Here is a 27,607-nt window from a genome sequence, read left to right on the forward strand (position 1 = left end):
GTTAAAGATTTCTCAGATAAGAAATAAATGATAAGGCAGCGTTTCAACTGTCCATCCAAACGCCCACTTCTTTTTCCTTTCTTACATTCTTCCTTCCTTCCATTCTTCCTTCCAATTCATCCTTCATTCCTTCCATTCTTCCTTCATTCCTTCCATTCTTCCTTCCAATTCTTCCTTCATTCCTTCTAATTCTTCCTTCCTTCCAATTCTTCCTTTTTTCCTTCCTTCCAATTCTTCCTTTTTTCCTTCCAATTCTTCCTTCATTCCTTCTATTCTTCCTTTCAATTCTTCCTTCCTTCCAATTCTTCCTTCCTTCCTTCCTTCCTTCCAATTCTTCCTTCCAATTCTTCCTTCATTCCTTCTATTCTTCCTTCCAATTCTTCCTTCCTTCCAATTCTTCCTTCCTTCATTTTATGGAACACAAGCAGTCAGAAATGTTTTGTAATAATTTGTAAAGCCAGCTCAGTTTTTGCGCAATTTGTAAAATACATTACGTTTTTAATATACAATATTAATTACATTTTTTTATACAATATAAAAGTTAAATATTTTGTACAGAACAGAAGTTGTCAAAAATGTATTGTAATATGTAAAGTTAACTAACTTTTTGTGTTCTGAAAATTTGTAATATAAAGTTTTTAATATGCAATCTTAATGATATATTTTATGCTATACTTTATAATAAATAAAATATACATATACAATATATAATATTAGATATTAAAAACTTAATGCATGTTACAATTTTTATTTGTATATATTATTATATATATATCAAAATAAAAATTGCAACATGCATTAAGTTTTTTAATATACAACAATAATTATATTATTATTATTATTATTACTATTACTATTACTATTACTATTACTATTACTATTACTATTAGTGACCCTGGACCACAAAACCAGTCTTATATAGCACAGGTATATTTGTAGCAATAGCCAAAAATACATTGTGAGTCAAAATTATAGATCATTAAGAAAAGATATTAAAGATTATGTTCCATGAAGATATTTTGTAAATTTCCTACCCTAAATATATCAAAACGTATATTTGCTTAGTAATATGCATTGCTAGGAACTTCATTTGGATAACTTTAAAGTTGATATTTAGATTTTTTGCATCCTTGGATTCCAGATTTTCAAATAGTTGCATCTCAGCCAAATATTGCCCTATGCTAACAAACCATACATCAATGGAAAGCTTATTTATTCAAACTTCAGTGTCTTGTTTTGTGGTTTATGGTCAAATATAATTATTAATGCCATTTCATGTATTTTTTGTTTTCAATTGAAAAAACAGACCCAAAGAGCAGCAAGTTTCCTTCAAATTCCTGTAGCATAAAATAGGCGCCATCTAAAAACATGTCAACAGTTTAACTAACTTGCTCAGCAAGAATCTATCCAAACTGACATCCATCATGACAGTAGCTGAACCTCAAAAGGAAACAACAGATATGATACTGCTGCAGCTCCCCTTGTGGCAAGACTGAGAATACCACCAATATATTACCAATATATGCGTGTCAATACACATATAATCACCTTGCATACATAATGTTTTGAGCCTGCAAATACAGTATCCAAAACATGCTAGCATTAATGACAGAATCAGCAGTTCTTCATATGAATAGCGAGCTGGAGTGCAGGGGGAACGTCAGTAACTGGCTGCCAATACATTCCTGACCTCATTGGCTTGGAAGCGGAACGAAAACTCCAGAGAGGGAGAAAGCAAGAACTGGAGAAAGAAGAGGAAGGGGGGCGCCCCAGCAGACACTTGCGGTCCAATAAAGACTTCCAACAGTGACGGAGAGAGCTGGCTGAGGCCATCTGCTCCTCCCTGCACACCAACCCCTGAGCACACGCACTTACATGCAGATGGTGCTCTGTGACGTCAGCTTTTCAATCATAAATGTACACAAAAAGCACATGTAGACTTAAATGAATTCTAAACCTATGTGTTTATCAAATTTACTATTGTTACTTATGACTAGGATCACATTCTTGCAGAATTCTAGACAATTCTAAAACTCACACAGCTGTATTTATGTTTACCTGGCAGCACTTTGAGGCCTTGTATGATTTCTCGTCTGCGCGGCTGCACTGAGATTCTGTCATCGCACATCAACAGGGCGAACATGATGAGAGCCACGAACTGACTTGTGTATGCCTGCAATAGACAAAAGCAAAAAGAACAAAACAGAGTTCACATGAGTTCAAAATGCAATTTGTTTTAAAGGATACTTCTTATCCCCAGAATATGTCTGTGAAGTTTCAGCTCAAAATATCCCACAGATTATTTATTATATCATTTTAGAAAATCCCTTTTTTGAGTGGAAGCAGAAACACGCTGTTTTCGTGCTTTAAATGCAAAAGGGATGCAGCTTCCCGCCCCCTCTTCCAGAATAGGCTTGTGCATTTACAGCTCATAGCTCAGATACTCTGCCAAAAAACATCTGTTTGGTTTTGATTATCATGTCTATCACCTTGAAATCATGCATTTTAAAGCCACATCAGTTGAAACTTCTGATATACGGTTTTCTGAGCACATAGATTCGAAGCATGTGCACAGAAAGCAGCCGCCACACGGAGTACTAAACTAAAAGTTCTCTTTCATGTCTTATTGCGCTTAAACTGTCAAATAAACACAAGTTTGTGTTAAAAACACAAAAACAGTCGGTTATGTCTGTGAAGGTAAACAGCTGGGAAACAAAATTGCATGTTTATATTAGATCTGTATGGCAGCAGTGTAATATACAGTAAATAAATCAATAAATCCACTGCTCTTTTGTCTCCTCTAAAGCTGGGACTTTAAATAGTGTTCCGTGATCGTCTGTGCAGCCAAAGACAGAACAGTTAGCATGCTTTGCTTGAACTTTTTAGAACTTCCAGATACTGTAAAATGAAATCAGAACTTTCAAGGACTTTTACTACAAGTACTATTTTTTATTTATTTTTAATTAATTCAATCAGAGATCTAACTTATCAAACTCTACTAAAGTATGACAAAGTATACTACACTTTTGCAACTGTACTGCCTTAATTGTTTGATGTTTTCCACGGTTTAAGAAAAATAAAATAAGAAAAAGAGATTTGCGAAAACGCTTAAAAATCCTGATCTAAAACAAATGACTCCCCATACATGCTCAGAAGTTCTGAACGAATCAAATGATTTGTGAACCTACACTGAAGTCCCGATCTAAATCAAATGATTCGTGATCTGCACTCCGAAGTTCAAATCTAAAGCAAAAGATTCGAGAACCTGCTCCAGATCAAATTATTTACGATAGCCAAAGCGTCTTACCGTTTACTCAGTAAAACTGTCAGTGCTTATACTGGCTTAGCTCACTAGTTTGATGACATTAACTGAAATAAGCGGAAAAAAGTATGATGTTTTTTGAATTGTGTGAATTTTTGGTTAAAAAAATACATGCTTTTTGAAAAAAATGTAACACTTATTTCATAGATACATTGTCTTTCAATAATTCAGCCACTTTTCAAGTACCTCTTCAGGAATTGTTATTTTCAAGGTTTTTCCAGGACATAAATTTCCAAAAGTCAAATTTAAGTACTTCAAGCACTTTAAGCACTGTGTACTGGCATTAGAACTGGTAAACCAGTGGAAACGTGCAGATTAAGGGTAATACTATAATAAGATCCCCTTATTACATCACAAAGAAATCAATGAAATCTAAGCAGCTCGTTTTTTTTAAGGCTTATCAAAAATACTGGGTTGGTAGATGCACCGGAGACCTGATTATAACATTTAAACACAGAAAAAGTTAGATGCATCTAATACACTTGTGATTACTCTGCTAGGACACTTCTGTGACTTTGAGGCTTCACATATAATCACTGCCACATTCAGTTTATTGAAAAAATATCTCAGAAGAGTGAAGTTATTTTATGTATGATACTTGCTTTGATATTTTATATGCAATGCAATGGCATTGACATTTTTAACAGTGGCTGAACTGTCACAGATGCCGGCGAAATGATTGACAGATGTTTTTCATGCACCAATTGGATAAAAACAGCTATTCCCAAAATGCATATTTGATCTGCAGTGCTTCCCCCTGAAAAAAGCGGGATAACTTTGGTTGCCAAAAACATTGCATTGTATACGCCTTATTCAGCCCGCTGCCATTTTGAATCGAAAACGAGGCTGTGAGGGATAGCAGTCCAGCAGCGCCCACTGTGGCGCGTTGTTGCGTACCGGGATGTAGATCGTATATCCGTAAAATAATAGGTCATTTCACATTTTTCCACAGGACAAAGAGCTCCAGAAGACGTGGAGTGATCGACAGGACAAATAACCTAACTTTCAGGTAACAATATTGCATTTTTTTTTGAGAAAATGACTGTGGAAAGACTGCTAATTTCTAATGGGAGCATGTTTATCTTCCTTTAAACGCTTACATAGAGTTTTTCAAATGATGTTATATAGATTAAAATGCTTAATGGTTTGTGTTAAGAGCCTGCAGCTAGGTCATAAGCGTCTTCCCGACCTTTATTATGAAATTACGATAAACATGACATTTTCCTTGTCTAAAGCAAGACAGAAACAAAAAAATAATGTTCTGAATATCATTTAGCGATTTTAAAAGGGGTTGACATCAAACACTACATGGCAAACTAATAAATAATTGTTATCTTTTGATCTCTTTGCATAAAAATAAACTTTCAACCCACTGTTTTTTGTATGACTTAACATGTTGTCTGAAAGAGGCTTACGATCTAACGTTAACTGCAGGCTCTTAACACAAACTATTAAACATGTTGATCTTTAAAACATCATTTAAAAAGAATATCTTTTTCATTTACAATCGCAAGGTTTTCTTTTCGTGAGGTCTTTGAGTCCAGGTAAACACAGACGGAGCTGAACCCTCCTTAAGCGTCCTAATTCCAGTCAGTGTTTTTGAAAAACAATCCTGAGTAAAATGTTGAGCACTCTTGTGTTCTTTGTAATCTATTTAGTTTAGTTGTTGTAGTAATACATCACATGTTAGCTCTGCGTAAACGTTTAAAGGAAGATAAACATGCTCGCATTATAAATTAGCAATTAGCCAACCGGCTAGTTTCCACAGTCATTTTCTTAAATAAATGCAATATTGTTACCTGAAAGTTAGGTTATATGTCCTGTCAATCAGTCCACGTTTTCTGGAGCGCTTTGTCCTGTGGAAAAATGTGAAATGACCTATTATTTTACGGCTATACGATCTACATCCCGGTACGCAACAATGCGCCACAGTGGGCGCTGCTGGACTGCTATCCCTCACAGCCTCGTTTTCGATTCAAAATGGCAGCGGGCTGAATAAGGCGTATTTCAGTCAGGTGTTATAAAAAAATATGAAGAAGAAAGAAAACCAGAAATGTTTTGGTTGAATGGTTTGCCAAATAAGGCCAGAGAAAAGAGAAAGAAAAGGTGCTTCCTATTTTTCTCTCTATCCCCATCTCACACAATCGCCTTTGATCCCAAAGACTCGGTGGATTGTAAATCGGTTTAACAGCATTCTTTAATGCATACGTTGTCACATTACATGTCTAAATGTGTTCTGGTGCTATGCCATTATCTTCCAAAGCATATTAAATCCACACTCAGTCAAATATAAAGCACATTTAGGAAGCATTGAGGACATCTGACAACACGCTCTGGCTCGCTTGCGGTTCTTTGAGTTCACGCAAGATACTTCCAGTGACGGTACAGGAGTCACGGACCAGACACCCACCCTTACAAATCACTACCACATGAGCACTGATCTACGGATGCATTACTGTGTCGCTTATTATTAGCAATTACCAGAGATAGAGTTCCTGTACCAATCTCAAGTTAAGTAGTTCGGTCAAAGGGGTGATGGTGATACAGATTGACAGATTATAATCTTGGTGAGCCATTAGATCCTATTGAACAGCAACTATTTTAACCAATTCAGAAAAGTCCAATCTAATCTAAATCCCTCCCGCGTGGTTTTAAAAGTCAACAGTTTTTTTTTTCAAAATTAAACAAAAACCCAAACCTGGTGCAAACCCAAAGTTATACATAAAAAAAAATATATAGATAAACGCAACTCTAAACTAATAAATGTGTTTGGTTCCATTGGACTCAGGACAAGTTACAAGCTACCCAACAGTCCATGCAACATTAAGTCACCAAAGCAAAGATTTGCTGGATGACTGCAAAGGCTGAGGACATCATTAGAGTCATAGTTTAAAAGTCTGTTTTATCTTTCAGTTGTCTCTAGTGCTGACTATTAAAATAAGTGCTGGCTATTAAAATAATGGCTCGTGTAATGAAGAAAGTCCATTGTCTCTTCTTTCATGTTAGTAGAAGCTGAAAGCAAAGAGGCATAAGTTGCAGTTGAAAAAACTGCGTCGAAACTTGGTGGATGATTGCAAAGGTTGAAGGGACAGATGTATAGTGTGCTGTAGCCAACGACTGTGTCTGAAATCATGCCTATACCCTTACATTGGGCATTATAAAGTTGCACTCATTCGAATCATACAGCCGATATACATTCTACCTTCGTTGCAATTTCTTTCAAGGATTTAAATGCATTCTCAGAATCTAAAGTCTCTGTGCAAGAGATCGTACAGGTGTACCAGTTCAGCTATTCGACACTCATGTGTTCATATTGCTAGTAACTTGGTGTTGTTGTGGTTGTTTTGGATGTTGTTCTCCTGTCTGTCCTCCATGGAATGAGTAATAAAACCAGAAAAAAAAAAATCTCCCATCAAAGAAGGTGGAGTTGAGAAACACACCCACCAATTGCGCAATCGCCACGAACCAATGGGAGCTCATAGCTGTTTAGGGGCCAAAACAAATTCCCCCCGAAAGTTTGCTTTGTTGAGCTGTCTCAAACTGCCAAAACTAAGTCAAAACGAACGTCGCTTCGGCCTGATTTAGTTCGAAATGACGTCATATCAGTTTTTTCTTTGATTTCATTTGAAGTATATGGGGGCCTTAAATCTTCACTGTTTTCCTAGTGATAAGAGGACGGGACAGGATGTAAACATGCTGATGCTTGTCATGAAGACGAAACCACTGAAGGAGTTTCTCAATGCAGATTTCACACGTTATCCGGGGGCGTTTAGACTCCTTGTGGGGAAAATTCGGTGGTACAATCAGAGCCACAGACTTGAAGCAATTCAATTACTGAAGTGTCAATGGGCAGCATGACATTAACTTTGAAAACAGTGACATTATGAATAAAGGTTGCCACAGCAAGAACATTCTTGAAGAACATTGGCCTCATGAGAGAGGGAGGATTGCAATCACAGCTAAATCAGACAAACCAAGCAATATGTCACATCTACATCTAATACAGCAGCTGACAAGATGGGCTGGTTATAAGCTAACTGGCTGTAAACTGTGTTGCAACTGGTGTATTTTGGCAAAGTGGAAGGAACAGTTGGAGGTTGTCTGTTGCCTCCAAAACTGCTGACTGCAAAAGACATTCGACTGGCAGATATTTGGATTTGGATTGAATAAAGAATTCAACCTTACCATATAGTGGCCACAATGGACAAAATGTGTGATTGACAATATAATATACCCAAGCCTTGCGCCCATGTATTTACAAAAAAAAAAAAAAAAAAAAACTGGCGTCTACATGACGCTCTCATTTCTAAGTGTGCAGAGAGTTGTTTTCCCCCCTAGCGTAAACTTCCTAATTTCGCAGTTGCAATCCAAATTATTACAGCTGCAATCTGGAAACCCAGGAGCACAACACTCCAAGTAGTTGTGGGTGTGGGTTTAGAGGTTCGCCTGAGGGGCTGCTCTGGTGCTGTGCAGACATGGGCGGATAGAGAGCGAGAGCCTGCATCTGTGGAGCAATCCAACGATTCTCAAATGTCCTGACATTTTAAAAGTGTGGTTTAAGGGCAATTTAGACAGCAAGCAAAAAATACAGATAACCTTCACTTGAGGGTGCATGATCGCACATTTGTATTCTTCTTAAAAACATCCAACAAACAAAGTCCTGTGTGGACACTTAATGCCCCGATCTGGAAAAACACGAGTTGGGAACTAAAAAGTGGGAGGATAAAAGAAACACAGATGGATGGATTTCTGCTTTTATTGATGGATAGATGAGAAAGTCAGAGTGTCATTCTCTTTGTGATGAGAGTTCCAGTTGGGGAAACAGCTTCCAGAATGACCAACCCTCCAAAGGGTATTCATCTGAGACTCTTGAGAAATCATTACGATCACAATGCACCGCAGGAAACTGAGCACCATTTTACAGAGCAACAAAGTGTCAAATTCATGTTCATAAAATTCGAAAAAGACGTTAATACAGTAACACAACAGAATTGGAATTCACCACCACACAACCAGTGCCAGTGGGCTCAATTTCCAATAATTTTATCCCTGTCACCATAGAATGGCATCATAGACATTTTACCAGGATATGCACCCCCAGGAAGAACCTACTCAAGAACACAAAGGTAATAGCTCAGGAATCACTTCTTGGAGATCGTGAACAATCTTCCGATTACCAGATTTCCATCCGTACATCACAACACGACGGCATGTTTATCATTGACATCAACAGGAATTCAAACTGTAATGCGATGTGAAACATTGGGAATTGCTTGGACTGGTCATCCATCCGTTTTCTCTGCCTTGGCCTCAGATGCTGGGATTGGCTCCAGCATCCTTGTAACCCTTTACAGGATGAGTGGTTTAAAGGTTGGAAAAATGGATGAACTGAATGACTTCTTTACACGGAGTTGGATTGTCATGCTAAGCATGACTAAAGCCTAAAAAAAAATGAGTTGGGCGTTTGACACTTCTTCGGGATTTATAGAAGTTTTGGTAAGCTTGGCCGTGTATGACATCATAAAAGGCGAGATTCCTTGTATGGGCACTTTTCCAGGAAAAGCGTGCGCACACATCAACCAGAGTGAGAGCAAGAGCACGCCCACCAACGCGCTTCATTTAGGTTTAACGAAAGTTGTCGGGATCCGATTCTGGATCGTATGACTGGATCTGATTTTAGCCAAGTCAATAAAGCTTTTGTCCTTGTTTTGTTCATTTGGATGTCACAGCTTGCAAACGATCGCTACGCAAAAGCTGTGCGTGCTTTTCAGCTTCAGCTCTTCAGCTCAGCCCACAGCACGCCTCCAGGAGCTTGACTGTCTTTAGAGAGAAGTGGTATAGCTGTATCTGTCTTTTATAAATCTGATAAAACTAAAGACTCTTTGGAGATGTGAAGGATGCAATACTACTCTATAGGTACTCAAGATTAACATAAGATTGGCGTTGGAGAGAAGTGGGCATCCATGCCAGAATGGACACAGACCTGAAAGAGATTGTGCAACTGACTGTGGAGGATGAAGAAATACTAAAATGTTTCTTTGCAATAATATAAAAAAATAAAAAGGTCCATTTTGTTAACGAACAATCCATTATATGATCTCAGCATAAATTCAGTGCTTTGTGACTTACATGCAATTTTTATGGCCCCAACCTTTTGTGGTAGGGGGGTTTAACACGTGGCCATTAACAACCTTTGGGAGTTTTTTCAGTTACAACTGCATCATAATTAGTCTTGAATGCAGAAACAAATAAACCACTGATCTAATGAGGGTCTGATCCTCAACTGTAGAGTCCTGCATCTCATCTGAAACCTGGAAAACATCCGAAGGAGTCTGTAACTTATCATTTAAACTCACTGAAAATGGCCTGCCCAATTGCTTCAAGAGCTAAAGAAAGTAGGACTAAAATTCCAATGCATGAATTTGGCAATGTCTTGGCACCACACTCTCATTGTTTCAGTGTAATCTGATATTTACCATAGGCAATTATATCACCTCCTTCAGTCTGCAGGCATACATGTTTCTATCCTAATGAAGCCCTGTCATAAATCAACTGGAGGTCTTGCTGGCAACTGGCTCTTGTCATTCTTGCATGACACGTTAACAGAAATGCCATTTTTCCTCTGAAAGCAAGTAGGGGTAGAGAAAGACAGGAACAGTGAGAGTATGAAAAGTGCAGTCTACTTTGTGGTCATATTTCTTCTCTCAGTATTAACATCTCTCATCCAGCCAAATCCAGCTGCTCCTTAGGCACATGGTTCCAAGAACAGTTTTTCTTTTCAAATATGTGTTGTGACTTCATTAAACTTGAATGTAGTGGTCAAAGATGTGGAACAGAGGTTAAAACACATGCTCCAGACCTTCTGAGCTGTGGTGCGGGTTGTGAGAGACACAGGTTTGAATCTGGCATATTGGTTGTCATGTAACAGTGATTCAGGATGGTATGGAACACTTGGAGTTCTAGTTCCAGATCTTAATTGTCAATTTGTCACATTTAAATCAGCAGGGTTCAACTCAAGCATGTACTTTTAAAAGAAACCAAAGATACCAGATAACAAAATTTAATGGTTGTTCAGCAAAAACTTGTTTCACTAAACTTTTTTTATGGTTCTTCAATTCTGTGAGGCTAATAATTATTATTCTACTGATTTTTTTTTTTTTTTTTACGTATCAATATATTTGTAAATATTTAGGTCAGGTAAATTTTAGAAGTTCTATCATCGATTATAAAACATTGGTTTGTACAAATAAGATTTTGTACTAATTTTGCATTTTTTAAAGATATTTTTGCAAGGATGGGAACATTCCAGAAGCTTCTGTAACATTTTGGAATATTCTGTAAAATTCTAGTTTTGTGGCACATTCCACAACCTTGTGGGACTAATCATAAAAAAGTACACTTCTGAAGTTTTGGACAACTCACTTTTGTTAACTTTGTTAAACTGTTGTTAGCTTAGTATTATGCATATCAGTGTTTTGACAGCAAATTTTGATTTAGTCTTAGTCATAATCTTTTGACTAAAATGTCATTTAGTTTTAGTCATATTTTAGTCATCTGAATCTGTTTTAGTTTTACAGTAGATTTAGTCGGCTAAAATCTAATAGGTGTATTTACAGTGTAATGAATTTATTAAGCGTTTCTCTAAAATTACCAAACTCATTGTATAGATTTGATATTACATTTTTAATCATGACAGATAGATTAAACTGCTGTGACATGTGACATGACTTTATATTAAAATTAATATTCAAGGTATTTTGCTGCTGTAACATGGCCGAAGCAGGCGCAGTAATATCACGCCTGCTGCATCCATATTACAGCAGCAAACTTCCTTGACTATTACGGCGGAATGAAAGTGTAGTTCCTAATCTTATCAGCCTAGAAAATCGCAGCTTTACATTTTCCGCCGGTCTTAGTACACAATATAACTACAGAAGAGTCAAGTTTTAAATAGGACAAATATGGAAACTCGTTGGTCATTTTTGAACGCAATGCTACTGGTCTAATAGGATTCAATGATCTATGCTAAGCTATGCTAAAAGTGATATCACCAGAACAGGAAAGCAGCAGAATAGTATTCAAAAAACTCAACTTATTTACCGGGGGGGGGGGGGGGGGGGTTTAGTGTTCATTTAACATCAATGCCACAGACAATGGCAACTAAATTTAGCTGCTGTCCCTTTAAAACCGAATGCTTGGATGCAATGTACTGATATACATCTGATATTTAGCTAATCATGAATACTCATTAAAACGGACAATTCTACATCATTTTGTGTGTGTTTCTTTGTTCATGAGATGCAAAAGTACTTGTGTGCTGTGTGCGCTCAGAAAAACGGACTAAATTGAGTTCTCTTTTGCGTCGTCAAATTTATCTATATGTCTGCTCTTCTCTTACTCCCAGTTATCGACATTTTTTAACATTTTATGAGATGTGCAGCAAATGTATGCTAGCTTATATCCTGCCGGATTGATCAATAGGGTATGATACAGTTCAAACGTATGCATTTAACATCTTAACCACACAGTAGATTCGTTCTGAATGAATCTCTTTCCAAATCGTCTCTCCCTAACATTTTCATCTCGTTTTTATTTGTTGCCGAAAATGTCAATTGATTTGTCATTTGAAATGAGTTTGGTTAGACGAAAACAAGACTATTAACACTGATGCATGTGCCAATTTTTATGCATGAGTAATATCAGATTAGTGAGAGCAAAACATTCAGATGACACACCACAGAATGTTTTATTATGTAAAGTGTTTTAAATTGGCACCAAACTACTGAATTCACATTTAACAATTTTTTTGGTAGTATAATGGATAACCAAGCTCCCATGTGTACTTGCTGTAGTATGACTGTAGCATATTGGACATGTTTCTAAATGGGTAAATTAATGATGGATATCTCTAAAACAGGGCCCCTGGCTATGGGATGGCTTCAGGTTATAGGCCAATTTAAAACACATAATGATGGCTGCCAAGTGGGCCGTTCACTTAGTAATGCACGGTAATTGGTGAAAAAAATCTTGTACTGAGCATTGGATGCTAGAAAATTGGCGGAAATGGGCTGGAGAACGGTGCGAATTACAAAGGGGTTTGCAGGGGGGTCTGACACCTAATTAAGGCTTGAACTTCCCAAAGTTACATATGTTAACAGTTTTAACCCTACATACTACATATGGAAGATTTCAACAGTTTTCAAATAACACTTTGTTAACAAAAAAGGGAGATTACAGGTAAGTCAGAATGTGTATTTTCAGATGCACAAGAACAGAGGAGGTTGAATCCCTGAGAAGTAACCATAGCAACTGTAGGCTGCTTGAGCATTAGTATCAGTATCAGATGGTACAGTCTGAAAAAAATAGCTATCATTATTTATAACTAATTTAAATTTACTAAGAGTGTAAATTGATTCAAATAAATCAAATGAATTGCATAATGCCCTTTTTTTATTAATTATACTAAAAGAACATTTGATAGGGCCTAAAATCAAAACTTGCCAAGCGCCAAATGCGAGTAAAGATCGTCACTGGCGAGTATATGTAATAGGCCAGTTGGCGGGTAAAACTTATACGAATTATAGCAATACAATGTAGTAAGAATAACAGCCAGTTTTTAAAGAGATTCGCTGTTTCTGTCGTGAGTGACTAAAATAATCTTTTCCAAAGACAAGTGATCAGCTGTTCTGTCATAAGATACAAGAGTGAATCAAATAGTAGGATACAAACAGGCTGACAGGGTAACCATACATCCTCTTTCCCGAGGACATGTCCTCTTTTTGGACCTAAAAAATGCATCCGGCCAAAATGTCCGGGATTTAGCTTTTGCTTTCTACAGTCGCCATTCATTGTGTGCGTTTTTATTTTAAAGCCTTGCGCAGCATTGTTTTCTAATGCTGAATATAATTTCTGCGTATCAGGGAGTCGTTGTCAATATGCAGAGTATTTCCATCGCTTTGGATTGGATGGAGGGTTGCCAAATCCATACTTTTTCCACAGAATCACACTAATTTTAAACTGCTGTGGCAAGTTGATTTTCTCCCGTAAGTTAAATTATGAATCCTATTATGCTTTTTCACTTTAAATTTTAGTCAGTGTGTGTTGTGTATGTTTGGTCATAAAAAACATCTACAAATTTACAAATCGTAAAGTCCACAGCCACTCCTGGGATGCTTCAGTGAGCCACATTGTGGCTGGTATAAAGGCAAGCATTGACTAAAGTGTCCACGATCTGCTCCGGTCGCCGTGTCGGAGCCGCCCCGTTGATGTGTGCGGTACAGGGGGTCGAAACACATGCGGAGCCACGGCTGATGTAAACACAAGCACTGACTAGAGTGACGATCATCGGTGGTCACCTCGGAGCCACGCCATAGACGTGTGCAGTGTGCGTTAAGAGATTTATTCATCATACAGAGTAGATAGCTTCACTAGCCCTATGCTAGAGCTGATTTCGGGCATTTAAATAATTAAATAAATATATAATAAATTAGCACAATAATGATAATATCATGTATCGGCGATCTCGCAGGCTGACGATAGGACCAACACTACTGTAGCGTATTATTTACTCACCCTCCATGCATCCTAGGTATATACGACTCTTTCTTTTAGACGACTACAATCGGAGTTAAAAAAAAATTATCCTGGCACTCCCAAGCTTTAGAACGGCATAGACTGGTGTTTCTCTCCATCAGTCCAAAACCAGTCCATCAAAGTGCATTGATCCATAATAAAAAGTGCCTCACATGGCTCCGTAGGGGTCAATAAAAGCCTCCGGTAGCGAACCGATGTGTTTTTGTAAGAAAAATATCCATATTTTAAAACGTAAGAATCACTTTAATCTAGCTTGTGCTAATAGTTGTAAACAAAACTTGCTGCTTTGGGAAGGGGCGTAGCACAACTGAAACGCCGTCTAAGCTGTGCGCGAATCACAGTGAAGTGGGAATGCTAACCAATCACCACACATTTCGTTTTTCGGAAGGCGGGCCTTTATCAAAACTGGAACTGCTCGAGCCTTTTGTCCAGGCTGGGGAGAAAGCTATTGTAATAATGTAAAGTATGTGGAAAATAATGCGTTTTTCGAACCAAGCATGAGAGCATGTTCTAGTGCACTCCCAAAACAAAATAAAGACTTTGTAAAAGAGCATAATAGGACCCATTTAAAGATTTGAAATATTGCATAAATTACATTTGACTCAAATGCTTGTATTGAAACTTTTTGCATTCTACCTATTATAAAACTGTGGTAGATATAAGTTTTGTAAAGGATGGCAACAGTGGTAACAAGCTTTTTAGCTGTGTTTATGATCAATCTGCATAATGGTGACTGTAAAATATGTAGTTTAGGTATGGAAATGACATATTTTGAGTTTTGATATAATAAACATTCCGAAAACATGCAAAGTTTAAAATGTTTAAAGGTAAAAACTGTTTTGGACAAATTAAGAAACAAACCAAAAAGCCAAACCCACCTTAGTGCTAGCCACACCAATCTCTGGGCCGGCATTGATATGAATACCACAGTCTGTTTCTCTGGAGATGGAGCTCCCCACAGTGTTGGTGATGCCCACCGTCAGGGCGCCTCTCTCCTTACAGTAACGCAGAGCCAACAGGCTGTCAGCTGTCTCTCCTAAACACACACATCAGAGTTCAGATGACTGTCTTGTCTCAAAAAACATAATACACAACACACACACACACAAGCATGCGAGCCAACCTGACTGGCTGATGAAAAAGCACACATCATCTCGGAAAACAGGCGTGTTTCGATCCAGGAAATCACTAGCCAGCTCCACCATGACAGGAAGTTCGGTCAGTTCTTCCAGTACCTGACGAGTCTAAGCGAGAAACAGAACCAGCAGGAATCAATTACGATGTTGTAATCAGATATGATGCAACAACATATGATAGTGATAAAGACATTTTATTTCTGTTATATGTAACTTTTAAAATCATTTTAACCTAAAGTCAACTTTTGACGGTTAGTCAAGGTTTTTTTGAAGAGTGTTTGTGCTTTTTCATGATAATCATCTATTCTTTCTAGTCACACTAGTGACATTTCAGCAAAAAGGGTCCATTGTTTATTGCCAACAGTGTAGCGGTTTATGAAGTTACTTTTAAGCCAAGCAGCTTTCATTTGGTCAGCATGGCAGATCTGTGTAACCAACTTTAACCCCTCACAAAATCTGCGCTGGAAAGTCTTTTGCCCTCATAAAATTGCAGATTGTGTGGACTCCTATCAAAATCACTGGATTTCACCCACAGAAATTCACCAAACAAAAGAAAACGTGACAGTACCTTTAGAACAAAATGGGGCATTTTTCATTTAGCCGTACCTTTAATACTGCTCTGTAAATCCCCACCAAAATGAGTAAAAGCAGATTCAATTATAGTATGCGGTTCGACATCTTTTAGTAGCTGCCCATTTACAAAACATTACATTGTACATTTTTGCACTGTTTAAGTTCTGAAAGTTACAATACGTTTTCACAACACTGAGCTCGAATGTCTAAATGTCTTTTTTTCGGTAACACTTTATTTTAATTTAAGTCTCTTACCCCTAGTTTCACAGACAAGGCTTAAACCTAGTCCCAGACTAAAATGAACTCTGAGCTGTTTCAGCTAAAGGAAACTTGCATTGATTGATCTCAAAATACGTCAGTGTCCATGTTTTGTCTCAAGATGCACACCAGTAATATTTTTTCTAAGGCATGTTTATACAAATTACTTTAATATCCTAATTAGTCCAAGCCCTGTCTGTGAAACTAGCCCTTAATCTGTTAATTAGTTGCATATTACTAGAATATTAGCCATTTATTAGTACTAATTAAGCACATATTCATATCTTATTCTACATGACCTTATTCTACAACCCTAATCCTACCCAATAACTAAATGTACAACTACCGTACTAAATATTAAGCAGCAAATTAGGAATTTATTGAAGGAAAAGTCATAGTTAATTGTGAATAAGTGTTCCCTATCTTAAAGCACTGCTGTTTTTTTTCCTTATATGACCCCTTTAAATGCTGAATTTAAACTTATACACGTCTTTGTGGCCCCCTTCACACCTGACATTAACATGTGTTTCATATCCAGACAGTCTTCAGCTGGATTGCATTTACACCTTGGATTCCAAGTCTCCAATGTAATTGGATTTCAAAATGTTTTGTGTCATATGACAGATAATAAATAAGATATCCAGTTTATTGTGTTTCCCTACTAAGTAATTGTTTTAAGTGAGAAGTGAGGGAAGATTCAACACAGACAGACTGCAGTGCACTGAGAATACTTGTTTTTATCCAGGCTACAAATGCACACTTCAAAAGATCCAATAGTTGGAGTTTGCAAGGTTCGCGGAATAAAATATTTATTGGATAGTTGCCTTTCTGTTATTAGTAATAAAAAGGCAAACACACAGAACAAAGATTTACAGATAATTTACTCACCCCCTTGTCATCCAAGATGTTCATGTTTTTGATTGAGGAAAACATTTCAGGATTTCTTTCCATATAGTGGACTTCTATGGTGCCCTCGAGTTTGAACTTCCAAAATGCAGTTTAAATGCAGCTTCAAAGGGCTCTAAACGATCCCAGCCGAGGGAGAATGGTCTTATTTAGCAAACGATCGGTTATTTATTTTTTTTAAAAAATATACAATTTGTATATTTTTTTAACCTTAAATGCTCGTCTTGTCTAGCTCTGTGTGAATGCTGTGCATTCTGGTTCATGACAGTTAGGGTATGTTGAAAAACTCCCATCTCGTTTTCTCCTCCAACTTAATTGTCCTACATCACTGCAGAAGTACCGACCGAGTGTTTACAAAGTTAATGCGCAAGGAAGGTCAAACACCCTTTACAAAAAAGGTAAAAACAGTGATGTAAGTGAGGTAAAACAGTGATTTTGAAGCTGGGGGAGAAAATGAGATTGAGGTTGAGTTTTTTAACATACTCTAACTGTATTACAACAGAATGCAGTTCACGCAGAGCTAGACAAAATGAGCATGTGAGGTTAAAAAGAATATAAATAGACTTTTTTTTTCAGAAAACAAACAATCGATTCGCTAGTTTAGAGCCCTTTGAAGCTGCATTTAAACTGCATTTTGAAAGTTCAAACTCAGGGGCACCATAGAAGTCCACTATATGGAGAACATTCCTGAAATTTTGTCCACAAAAACTATTTCTTTACGACTGAAGAAAGAAAGACAAGGGGGTGAGTACATTATCTGTACATTTTTGTTCTGGAAGTCATTTTTAATATGTGACCCTGGACCACAAAACCAGACGAGTGTCAATTTTTTGAAATTGAGATTTATACATCAGCTGAATGATCTCGAATCTGAGTGTGCAAAAAAAAAAAAAAATTGAGAAAATCACCTTTAACCCTTAAACACATACATTTTTCACCAATCATCATTACATATTCGGGTCTTTAGCGACCCGGACCTATATATCCAGCACGAATGGATCTCTAACTGCAATAGCAAAAAACTCTTGATATTTCAAGAACAATTACAAAATAATAAAATAAACCATATTTCGTAACCTTTCAAAACATAGAAGGGATCAATTTGAGCAGATTTTTTGATCGCCATCACCCTCAGAATGCATTTCCACAGTACATTCAGCATCTGGTTGATATCAATCTCAACCATATTCTCAAAACTATCGTTTTCAATGACTTTAAAGTCAATAGTTTGATCGCTAGCAGCTTATTCACCACATCCACCATCAAATAACAGTGACATTTATATTTTATGGCGCACAGAAATTGCTCTGCAGTAAAGCCATTCAAACCAGTTCAATTTTTGCTGATGACATACTGTTGTTTTATTCCTACGATAGTTATGAGTGAAACATCACGTCATTATTGTCTATGAAACAGTGCCACCTCGAGCAAAAGGTGAATTGCACGTATTTAGTCATCAGACGTTTACATATCTTTGTGCACAAATATATACTTACGCTAATACACACCTCGGGTCTCCAGCGACCCTAAACACTTTTTACAAAATAACAATCAGAAAACAGACATTCTTTTATATTCTGTTGTTTTTTTCTTGTTATATCGTTCATAAATAATCGATTGAGGAATACTAAGAAAGTTTGTCAAACTTGGGAGAGGGAGAGGGCAGTAAATGACGTCCTGGGTCACTAAAGACCCGAGGTATGCATTTAAGGGTTAAAGTTGTCCAAATTAAGTTCTTAGAAATGCAAATTACTAACCAAAAATTAAAGTTGTGATATATTTATGGTAAGAAATTTACAAAATATCTTCATGGAACATGATTTTGACTTAATACCCTAATGATTTTTGGCATAAAAGAAAAAAATAGATAATTTTGACCCATACAGTGTATTTTTGGCTATTGGTACAAATATACCTGTGCTACTTAAGACTGGTTTTGTGCTCCAGGGTGACATACATTGGCCTTGGTAATATATTAGCTAACCACTAATTGAAACTAATGTTTCAAATAAAATATTTTGTTGCATTTACAACCCTGTTAATTGTTATTAGCCAACCCCAACCAGCTCCAAATGTGGCATCACAATGTGCCTTCAATAGGAGTCCGTTTGCTGGAAAACCCAAACTAATTCCAGGTGTGAAGTGGGCCTGTGTGTGTTTGTTTAATGAAGTACATACTGCAACTCCAGCATGGTAACTGGTCCCACAGGCGATCATGATGAGCCTCCGACATCTCTGGATCTCTTTAATGTGGTCTTTCAGCCCTCCCAAGATCACTGCACAGACACACAAACGCAAATTAAGAAAATCCAGCATAAAGTAAAAATCCGGGAAAAGTCAGCTATTCCCAGTCACTTAAGACTAGCCAGAAACCTGCTACTTGGCATTCTCCTGAAATCTGACTCATTACTCATAAGTCCAGTTTTATTGACAATGATGCAGTTGACTGACCATTCAGTTCTACCAAAGTCAACACATACAGTAAGTGTGAAGAGTCAGCTGGCAAATGTTTGCAAAGACACATCGTTCCCATTAAATCAATTTCGTCCGACCAGTGTAGAATTCCCTCCCCCATATATTCACAAGAATTGAGAATTCCTCAGAAGCTTTTCTTATATCTGGTCTGGAAATGACTCGCTGATCTGAGCACAGCTGGTCTTACCTGTGTTGTTCTCAAAGTTAACTCTTCCTCGCATAGTGTTGACCACAGACTCTGGCTGCTCGAAGATCTCCTTCTGCATGAAGGAACTGAAGTTTCCTGTTTTTAAAGAAGAAATGGTTAAGTTAGCAAATGGCAAATTACATTAGAATATTGTAGTGAAGCACGAAAGGGAGTTTTTTTGTAGGTGATAAGCATCACAAAATCACTGCATTCTGTTGTGCTGAGTGAATTATTGTGTCATATTTTTGAGGAAAATGTCATCTGGAACGGCTCTCCTCTTAAAGGCCATCTGGGAGGCGTCGTAAGCCCTGACTGAAAAATTATCATCATAAATAGCTGATTACAGACAGTCTGATGGGATTAAGAGATTTCAGCCACTGACGCCGAGCAAAACCAAAGCCCTTAATTTTCTGCTCGATTAGAAATTCTTCATTAATTCTTTCCTCACAAAATCATTGAGATACACAGCAGGAATGCGAGAATAACTGAGGGAATGCTATACCCTGAAATTAGGTCATGAGAATTGTTTTTTTTTTTTCTCTTCACAATAGGTCAGATGAAATGTAGGGAGGCGAGGAAAAATGAGGGAAGGAGTGGATGGAGAGATGGAGGAGGAGCAATAAAGATGGAGAAATATAAAGCAGTGCACATTTGAAGCTATATACTGCTCTCTGGTGGCCGGGAAGCAAGCACAAATTTGCTCTGATACATGTCAGCTCCTCAACTTCGAGTACGAGTGACTGCTTTGAGTCTCCCAGCCTCAGACGCATAAACACAGTCAGGTCACAGAGTGCAAGATATGTACTGCACAGAACTGGAAAGATGTGGAAATCAGGAGGCTCAAATGAAATACAAGTGAGAGGAGAGCAAAGAGATGAAGGCCTTTGAAAATGTGCAATATTATCTTTAAAAAATCTAGCCAAATGCAGCGATTACCAGGGTTCATGCGCTTTAAGGCATTTAAGCACATATGAAAAAAGATACATCATATTATTTATCAAGGCTGTAATGACCTAAATCAATGACAAAAAAAAAAAAACACATTTTTGGTAAATCCACGTCATTTATCATAGAAACATAATTTTTTTCTATAAATATTTTTTTTTCTTTTTTTACAATAGCGCCAGCTGTTGTGCAATTTCCCTAAAACTTTCCATGCATGTTTAGAATCACCTGCCGCATGTGCCCAATGGTTTTTGTGAAGTTTTTGGATATATTTGGACGGACTCCTTTTCTAAACTACCAAAGGGTAAATGTCAACAAATGTTTGATAATTATTGACCTAGAGAGTCCAGATAATCGCACTTTATATTTTCTCAATCATTTAACAAATGGTTTGATTGACAGCTGTGGTTCTAGAGGCAAAGTTGCTCAGGAAGTGGAGATCTATCATACAATACAAATATTGTATGTATGTGTGAAAAACCACGCAATATACAATGCGATATCGCCCCAGTGGCCGGTTTCGTTCAAATTTTTCACAGACCTTTAGGGCTGTGAGTCAAATATCTTCACACCTGCCGCATGTTCTCACCGGTTTTTGTGAAGTGTTGAGTTGAGTTTTCGTATATAGACTTTATAGGCTTTTGGGTATATTTGGACAGGCTCCTTTCCTAAAGTACTCAGTTAGAGCTAGGGTATAGGGTAAATGTCAAAAATATTTGATAATTATTGACCTAGACAGTCCAAATAATTGTACTCCAATGTTTTTATTCCAAGATTGAGTGAAAAACTGACTAGTTCACATAAGTTTTTATTTATTTATTTATTTATTTATTTATATTTATATATATATATATATATATATTTTTTTTTTTTTTTTTTTTCTCAATCATTTAACAAATGGTTTGATTGACAGCAGAGGTTCTAGAAGCAAAGTTGTTTGGAAAGCGGAGGTCTATCATACGATACAAATAGTGTACATATGTGTGAAAAACCACGCAATATACAATGTGATATCGCCCCAGTGGCCGATTTCTTTCAAATTTTTCACAGACCTTTAGGGCTGTGAGTCAAACAGGCCCACTGAGTTTCGTTTCGATCAACCTCCGTTAACCTTGCCTAATAGGTGCTGAAATTTCATCTGCCTATGACTAAGTTTCTTGAGATACACAAAAGTCCTTTTAGGCACTTGTGGCACTTTGGACAAAGACTTTTCAAGATTTTCAACAGGACTTTTTTCATGTGACCTCAGATTCAGCTCTTACACACACGTTTTGAGTTTGGCAAAGATATTTCATTCTGTTCAAAAGCTATAGCCATTTTAGTAAAGGCAGCCCTGCCCCTTTCAAATGTTTTAGCGTCCCCTTGCGACGGAGAGTCAAAAGTTAAACTTTTTTGATAATTATTGATATTTACTCCCCAGAGAGTCTTCCTGCACTGGTTTGGTTCAGAATGGGCGAAAAACCTAGGACTAGTTTGCAAGTGTAGGTTTTTCAGAAAATGCTACATACCCCAAAATTTTGTGAGCCAAAGATTCCAACGATAACAGTTTAGGAGTTATGAGTGATTTTGTACTTTTGATCGCTGTAGTGCCCCTGTCAGGCCAATTGGGGCAAGCTTTGGTGACGCTGTAGACGGTGTGAGTACTACCATCCCTCCAAGTTACAAATCTCTACGATTTACGGTTTGGTCTGCCCGATCAGTTTTATGTGGAGATTGATGATCCTTGGCCATTCTAACAATTACAATAGGGTTTCAGCGCTACTCGCTTAAACTCCTAATGATGCAGAATGAAATAAAGCACCTCCTGCAGTCGCTCAGAATGGCTAAGAGTAACTAAAATTCTTGGTCACACTTTAGTTTGGGGACTGATTTTCACTATTAAATAACTATTAACTATGACTTTTATCTTAATAAACTCTTAATTTGCTGCTTATTGACAATTACTAAGGAAGATGTTAAGTTAAGGCAGGAGTAAGGGATCTGAAATATGGTTATGCAGAATAAGGCATTAATATGTGCTTTATAAGTTCTAATAAACAGCAAATATGTGTGCTAATAAGCAACTAGTTAACAGTTTTCCCGCCACTGAGAAATTTCCAGGCTTTCTGTCTTTTCACTGGTGGTTGGATGTGCTTGTGCATATCTTCTGAAAAATGTTCAAACTATCATAATTAAGTGTTGATAAAAACAGAATGCATAAAGCAAAGTTTTTTTGTTTTGTTTAAAGGCAGAGGTTTTGTTTGTTTTGTTTGACAGTGTCTATTCAGATAATCATACAACCAAACTTTCTGGGGGCCATAAAAATTGTAAAAATGAACAAAAAACGCTGAAGGTGACTTCTACCTTTTCTTAAAAATGGTACCAGGAAAAGAGTTAATAGTAAGAAATGGTCCCTAAACTAAAGTGTTACCAAATTCCTGATGTGCAAAAATGACAAAATGTTCCTGAAATGGGGATTAGTTCATAAAGTTGGAAATGTCTGATTCTGGAATCGATTTGTCCAGATTGTTTGTTTCAAAAAAACATGCAATAGCGATCTCAAAAGCCAAGTTGTTATATGAAACTGGTGCTTCATGAGGACAAATGCAAATCATTGTTTAACTGCATACTTTTGGCGCATTACTGTAGTTACAGTTGCCCTCATTGATACCATCTCTGGTTTATGCCAGTCATTTCTCTCTTAAAGGTTTATATGGAAGCTGCATTGAGATATTCGTCCATAAACATCCTAAAAACTTGATTTAACCTTACAGTCTTAATGTGGGTCACATAGGGTGTGGTTGGTTTGTATCCAATCATCTGTGTATTTCCCCAATGACAGTTTTGTACAATGAATGTAATCAAGTCTAAGAGGCAAATATCTCTCAATGACGTCAGAGGAGTAACCTCAGACTTTACAGGCAAAATATGATTACCAAAATGTGCAACACGTCAAACACTGCAAATAATTAGCATTAAGCATAAATAATATGCGTGTGGGCTGTGTTTTTTTCTTTCTGTTGCTCTGTTTCCTGGGAGTTTCCGGTTATTCTCATATAACCAGATTGTTGAATATTAAGCTATACATTTGTTAATTATAACACTGTACTGTCAGGAATGAGGAAGTCCACACCATTCTTTAAATTAACATTAACTAAGATTTATGAATGCTTTAGCAGTATTGTTCATTATTAGTTTTTGTTAACAAATGTAGTTAACTAATGAACCTTATTGTAAAGTGTCACCCATGTTTTATATCTGATCAACTGCAACCCTTTTTATTTAATAGTTTATGTAATTGATTTATTTTTGATTAATAATCTTCAATTTGTTTAATCAGTTTCAGCAGAATCAGCACAAATGCGGTTAGTAATAATAAGAGCAGTGGGAGTACATTAATGGTAATAAAATAATGCATTAGAATTGTGGACATAACATACTCATATATTAATGAATTATCAAATAGACACAATTAACTTGTTGTTAAAAACTGGTTTTGCACACTTGCTATTTGTAGTCCAGCATCTGTGTGTTGTATTAATGCCAATTAGATGATTAATACTCATTTAAATCTATCAGCTATTTCCTGCCAAGTGACAAACCTTGCAAATAATGTTTAATCTTAGGACTACGGCTTCCTCTGAAAGATCTTTACTTGAAACTTTGCATCCAGCCCACTGATAAAAACCTGTGAAAACTGCCTAGACGCCAGTCAATCAGGTTGGAATTTGTGATTTCAATCAGCTCTTGTTATGTTTGCGCAGAATACGCATCTGTCCTTACCCTTCATTATCTGCTGCAGTTCCATCTGCAGGGTCTGGATGGCGCGGGCCGGGTGATCTCCTGCTGTGCGCTTGATCCGATGGATGGAGAGACGCCCGTCACGCACTGCTGCGATATCATCATCCTCGAGGAAGATGACCCGATTGGTGTGCTCGATGACAGCACTGCAGTGACGTCAAATAAAGCCATTTTAACACCTATTCTGTTTAAATCCACTCCATTCTTTTGAATGTTTGAAAAACACCAGTGCAAACAAATTCTCTCTGCACAATATAAAGATAAAACTAACAAAGAAAGCAAATGGATGAGGTGAAACGGAAAGAAACAGACCTGGCATCAGATGCAAAGTAGTACTCCACGGCTTTCTCATCCACAGGAAATAGACACGTGTCCTCGTCCATCCTGGGCAGAGTATTGCAGCTCTTTTTATCTTTGCCAGCTGTATAAAAAGACACAGATAACATTATCAATCATTATAGAACAAACCAGAGAGGTTTAACTTTATTCTTGGTAAGTCTAAAAAGGATATATGCAAGAATAATATTTATAATGAATTGCAACATGAGTATCTGTTATCAGAAGCAGGATACTGCAAGCAAACTACATGCATTATGCATGACAACATACTTAAACGCATGTTGTTTTTGCCATTATATGAAAGCTTATTAATTGGCAATCTTTTTTACTTTATTTCTGGACTTCTTAATTGACAGATATAAGTGAAAAGAAATCACTTCCATTGGACAGAGATGGGTCATTTGAATCTGAGCATCTGAGCTGTTTGAGCATTACTTTCAATGATTTTACAGCATATGTGCCGGGTTTTTTTGCAAATATAAACTGTTCTGCATACGGTGTGAGCTCAATGCACATGTGTAAACTCACAGGAACGATACAGGATGGGGATGTGATCTGTGGAAAGCTTGTGGTCACTTCTAACTCCAATCAGCAATGGACCTCCTCTCCTGAAAGGATACAAAAAAAAAATCAGTTTGAGAAGTTAAAATAAGACTTTTATTTAAAAATCTGATTTGGTTGATCCTTTTAGTTGTACTGTAATGTAGTATAGTTGATAGGGCTTTCTAACGATTCATAAATAGCATATTGCAAGTTAATCATTTACTTAGTTAAAATATTAAAGGAGTTCACTTTCAGAACAAAAATGTACAGATCATTTACTCACCCCAGGATGTTCATGTCTTTCGTTCTTCAGTCGATAAGAAATTATGTTTCTTGAGGAAAATATTTCATGATTTCTTTTCATGTAATGGACTTCAATGATGCTTGCAAAATGCAGCTTAAAAGATCCCAGCCAAGGAAAAAGGTTCTTATCTAGCGAATTTTCTAAACAAACTCACTATATATGTACTTTCTAACATCAAAAGCTTGTCTATGTCTGCGTAAACTCTGTTCTTTCCGGTTCAAGACACTTAGGGTAGGTCGAAAAACTCCAATCTCATGTTCTTCCCCATCTTCAAAATCGTCCTACATCGTTGCAGAAGTACCGACCCAGTGGTTACAAAGTTAACATGCAAAGAAGATCAAACGCCCTTTACAATAAAAGGTAAAACAAAGATGCAGGACGATTTTGAAGTTGAAGAAGAAACTTCAAACTTCGGGGCACCATTAAAGTCCACTATATGGAGATAATTCCTGAGATGTTTTCCTCAAAAAAAATAATTTCTTTACGACTGAAGTAAGAAAGACATGAACATCTCGGATCGCAAATTATCTGTAAATTTTTGTTCTAGAAGTAAACTAATCCTTTAAGCTTAATTTCAAGGAAGGACACCTAAATGTGTGTAATTATAGTGTTTAAGATTTATCATGAAACATGTTTATCTATATAAAAAAAAAAATTTCCCCACATTGGGTTTCAATCTTTAACTAGAACATTTCCACAAAAAAAAAAAAAGAAACATACACAAAAATCACATTCTCTTGGTGGTCTAATCAGAAATCAACGCAAATCTGCAGTATTTTGATAATAAACCTACTCTGCTCATACTGTTTGGATATAAACTGATGGGCAAAGATAATTTGGTTCTGGCCTCTGCATTAACCCTCAACAAGTGTTCATATTACATTTCTACCAAAGGCATTTCACTTGTTGTGCTTCGATAATTAAATTTTGCTAACACTTTACAACAAGGTCCCATTAGTTAACGTTAGTTAATGCATTAACTACCCACCCAAGATATTATGTAGCAAAGAAATGTTTTTTGAGGAAAACATTACAGGATTTTTTTCCAAATAGTGGACTTCAATGGTGCTCAACGGATTGAAGGTTAAAAATGCAGTTTAAATGCAGCTTAAAAGGGCTCTAAACAATCCCAGCCGAGGAATAAGACCTTATCTAGCAAAATGATCGGCCATTTTCTTAAATATATTAATATTTATACACTTTTAACCACAAATGCTTGTCAAAAGAACTCCAATCTAATTTTCTTCTCCAACTTTAATTATTAACTACATCGCTGTTTTACCTTTTTTTGTACAGGACATTTGACTTTCTTTGCAGGTTCACTTTGTAAACACTGGGTCGGTACTTCTTCAGCGATGTAGGATGATTTTGACGTTGGAGGAGAAAATGAGATGGGAGTTTTTCGACATACCCTAACTGTCTTGAACTGGACTACACAGTACACATGCGCATAATAGAGCTAGACATGACAAGCATTTGAGGTTGAAAAGTATATAAATTGTAAATGTTTTTAGAAAATAGCCGATTGTCTTACTGGTTAAGACCGTTTTTCTTCGGCTGGGATTAAATAGAGCCCTTTGAATCTGCACTGAATCTGCATTTTTTACCTTCAATCTGTTGAGCACCATTGAAGTCCACTATATGGAGAAAAATCCTAAAAAAGTTTTCCTTTAAAGATAATTTCTTTACAACTGAACAAAGACACAGGGGTGAGTACATTACATTTAAATATTTGTTCTGAAAGTGAACTAGTCCTGTAACAGACAACTTTTTAAGTTACATAAGTAATTGTTGAAATTAACATTAAGATTAATAATTGCCACTACGTAATTATTCATACCCCTTCATTTTTTTTCACATTTTGTTACGTTGCTGCCTTATGTTAAACTACTTTTTTTTTTTTCAATCTACACTCTCTACTCCGTAATGGCAAAGCAAAAAAAATAGGTTTTTAACATTTGTGCAAATTTATTAAAAATAAAAAACTGAAAAGATCCCATTGCGTAAGTATTCATACCCTTTTCTGGGTGTCCCATGCATAAGGGTATGAGTACTTATGCAACGGGATCTTTTAAAGGGATAGTTCACCCAAAAATGAAAATTTGATGTTTATCTGCTTACCCCCAATGCATCCAAGATGTAGGTGACTTTGGGGAAATCAGTGAAAAGTCCCGGATGAGTTTGCGCAAACTAACGTAATCTTTTAGCTTTAAATCGGTTTAAACAATCAGGATACGCGCAAGTAA

At 36.8% G+C, this 27,607-nt stretch overlaps 1 protein-coding gene across 1 annotated transcript in view; it reads right to left on the reverse strand.

Annotated features, from left to right (window-relative positions):
- The window catches only part of gfpt1 (glutamine--fructose-6-phosphate transaminase 1), a 55,457-nt gene that overhangs the window by 8,754 nt on the left and 19,096 nt on the right, over positions 1 to 27,607 (reverse strand). Inside the window, exons 7-14 of the mRNA XM_073818724.1 lie at positions 25,043 to 25,122; positions 24,488 to 24,596; positions 24,158 to 24,321; positions 19,451 to 19,546; positions 18,967 to 19,064; positions 15,039 to 15,159; positions 14,794 to 14,951; positions 2,059 to 2,173 (exon numbers count right to left, since the gene is read on the reverse strand). Of these exons, the coding sequence (XP_073674825.1) occupies positions 2,059 to 2,173; positions 14,794 to 14,951; positions 15,039 to 15,159; positions 18,967 to 19,064; positions 19,451 to 19,546; positions 24,158 to 24,321; positions 24,488 to 24,596; positions 25,043 to 25,122 (941 nt within the window). The remainder of the gene's footprint in view (positions 1 to 2,058; positions 2,174 to 14,793; positions 14,952 to 15,038; positions 15,160 to 18,966; positions 19,065 to 19,450; positions 19,547 to 24,157; positions 24,322 to 24,487; positions 24,597 to 25,042; positions 25,123 to 27,607) is intronic.

Source organism: Garra rufa, chromosome 15, assembly GCF_049309525.1.
Source record: "Garra rufa chromosome 15, GarRuf1.0, whole genome shotgun sequence".
Classification (NCBI taxonomy): domain Eukaryota; kingdom Metazoa; phylum Chordata; class Actinopteri; order Cypriniformes; family Cyprinidae; genus Garra; species Garra rufa.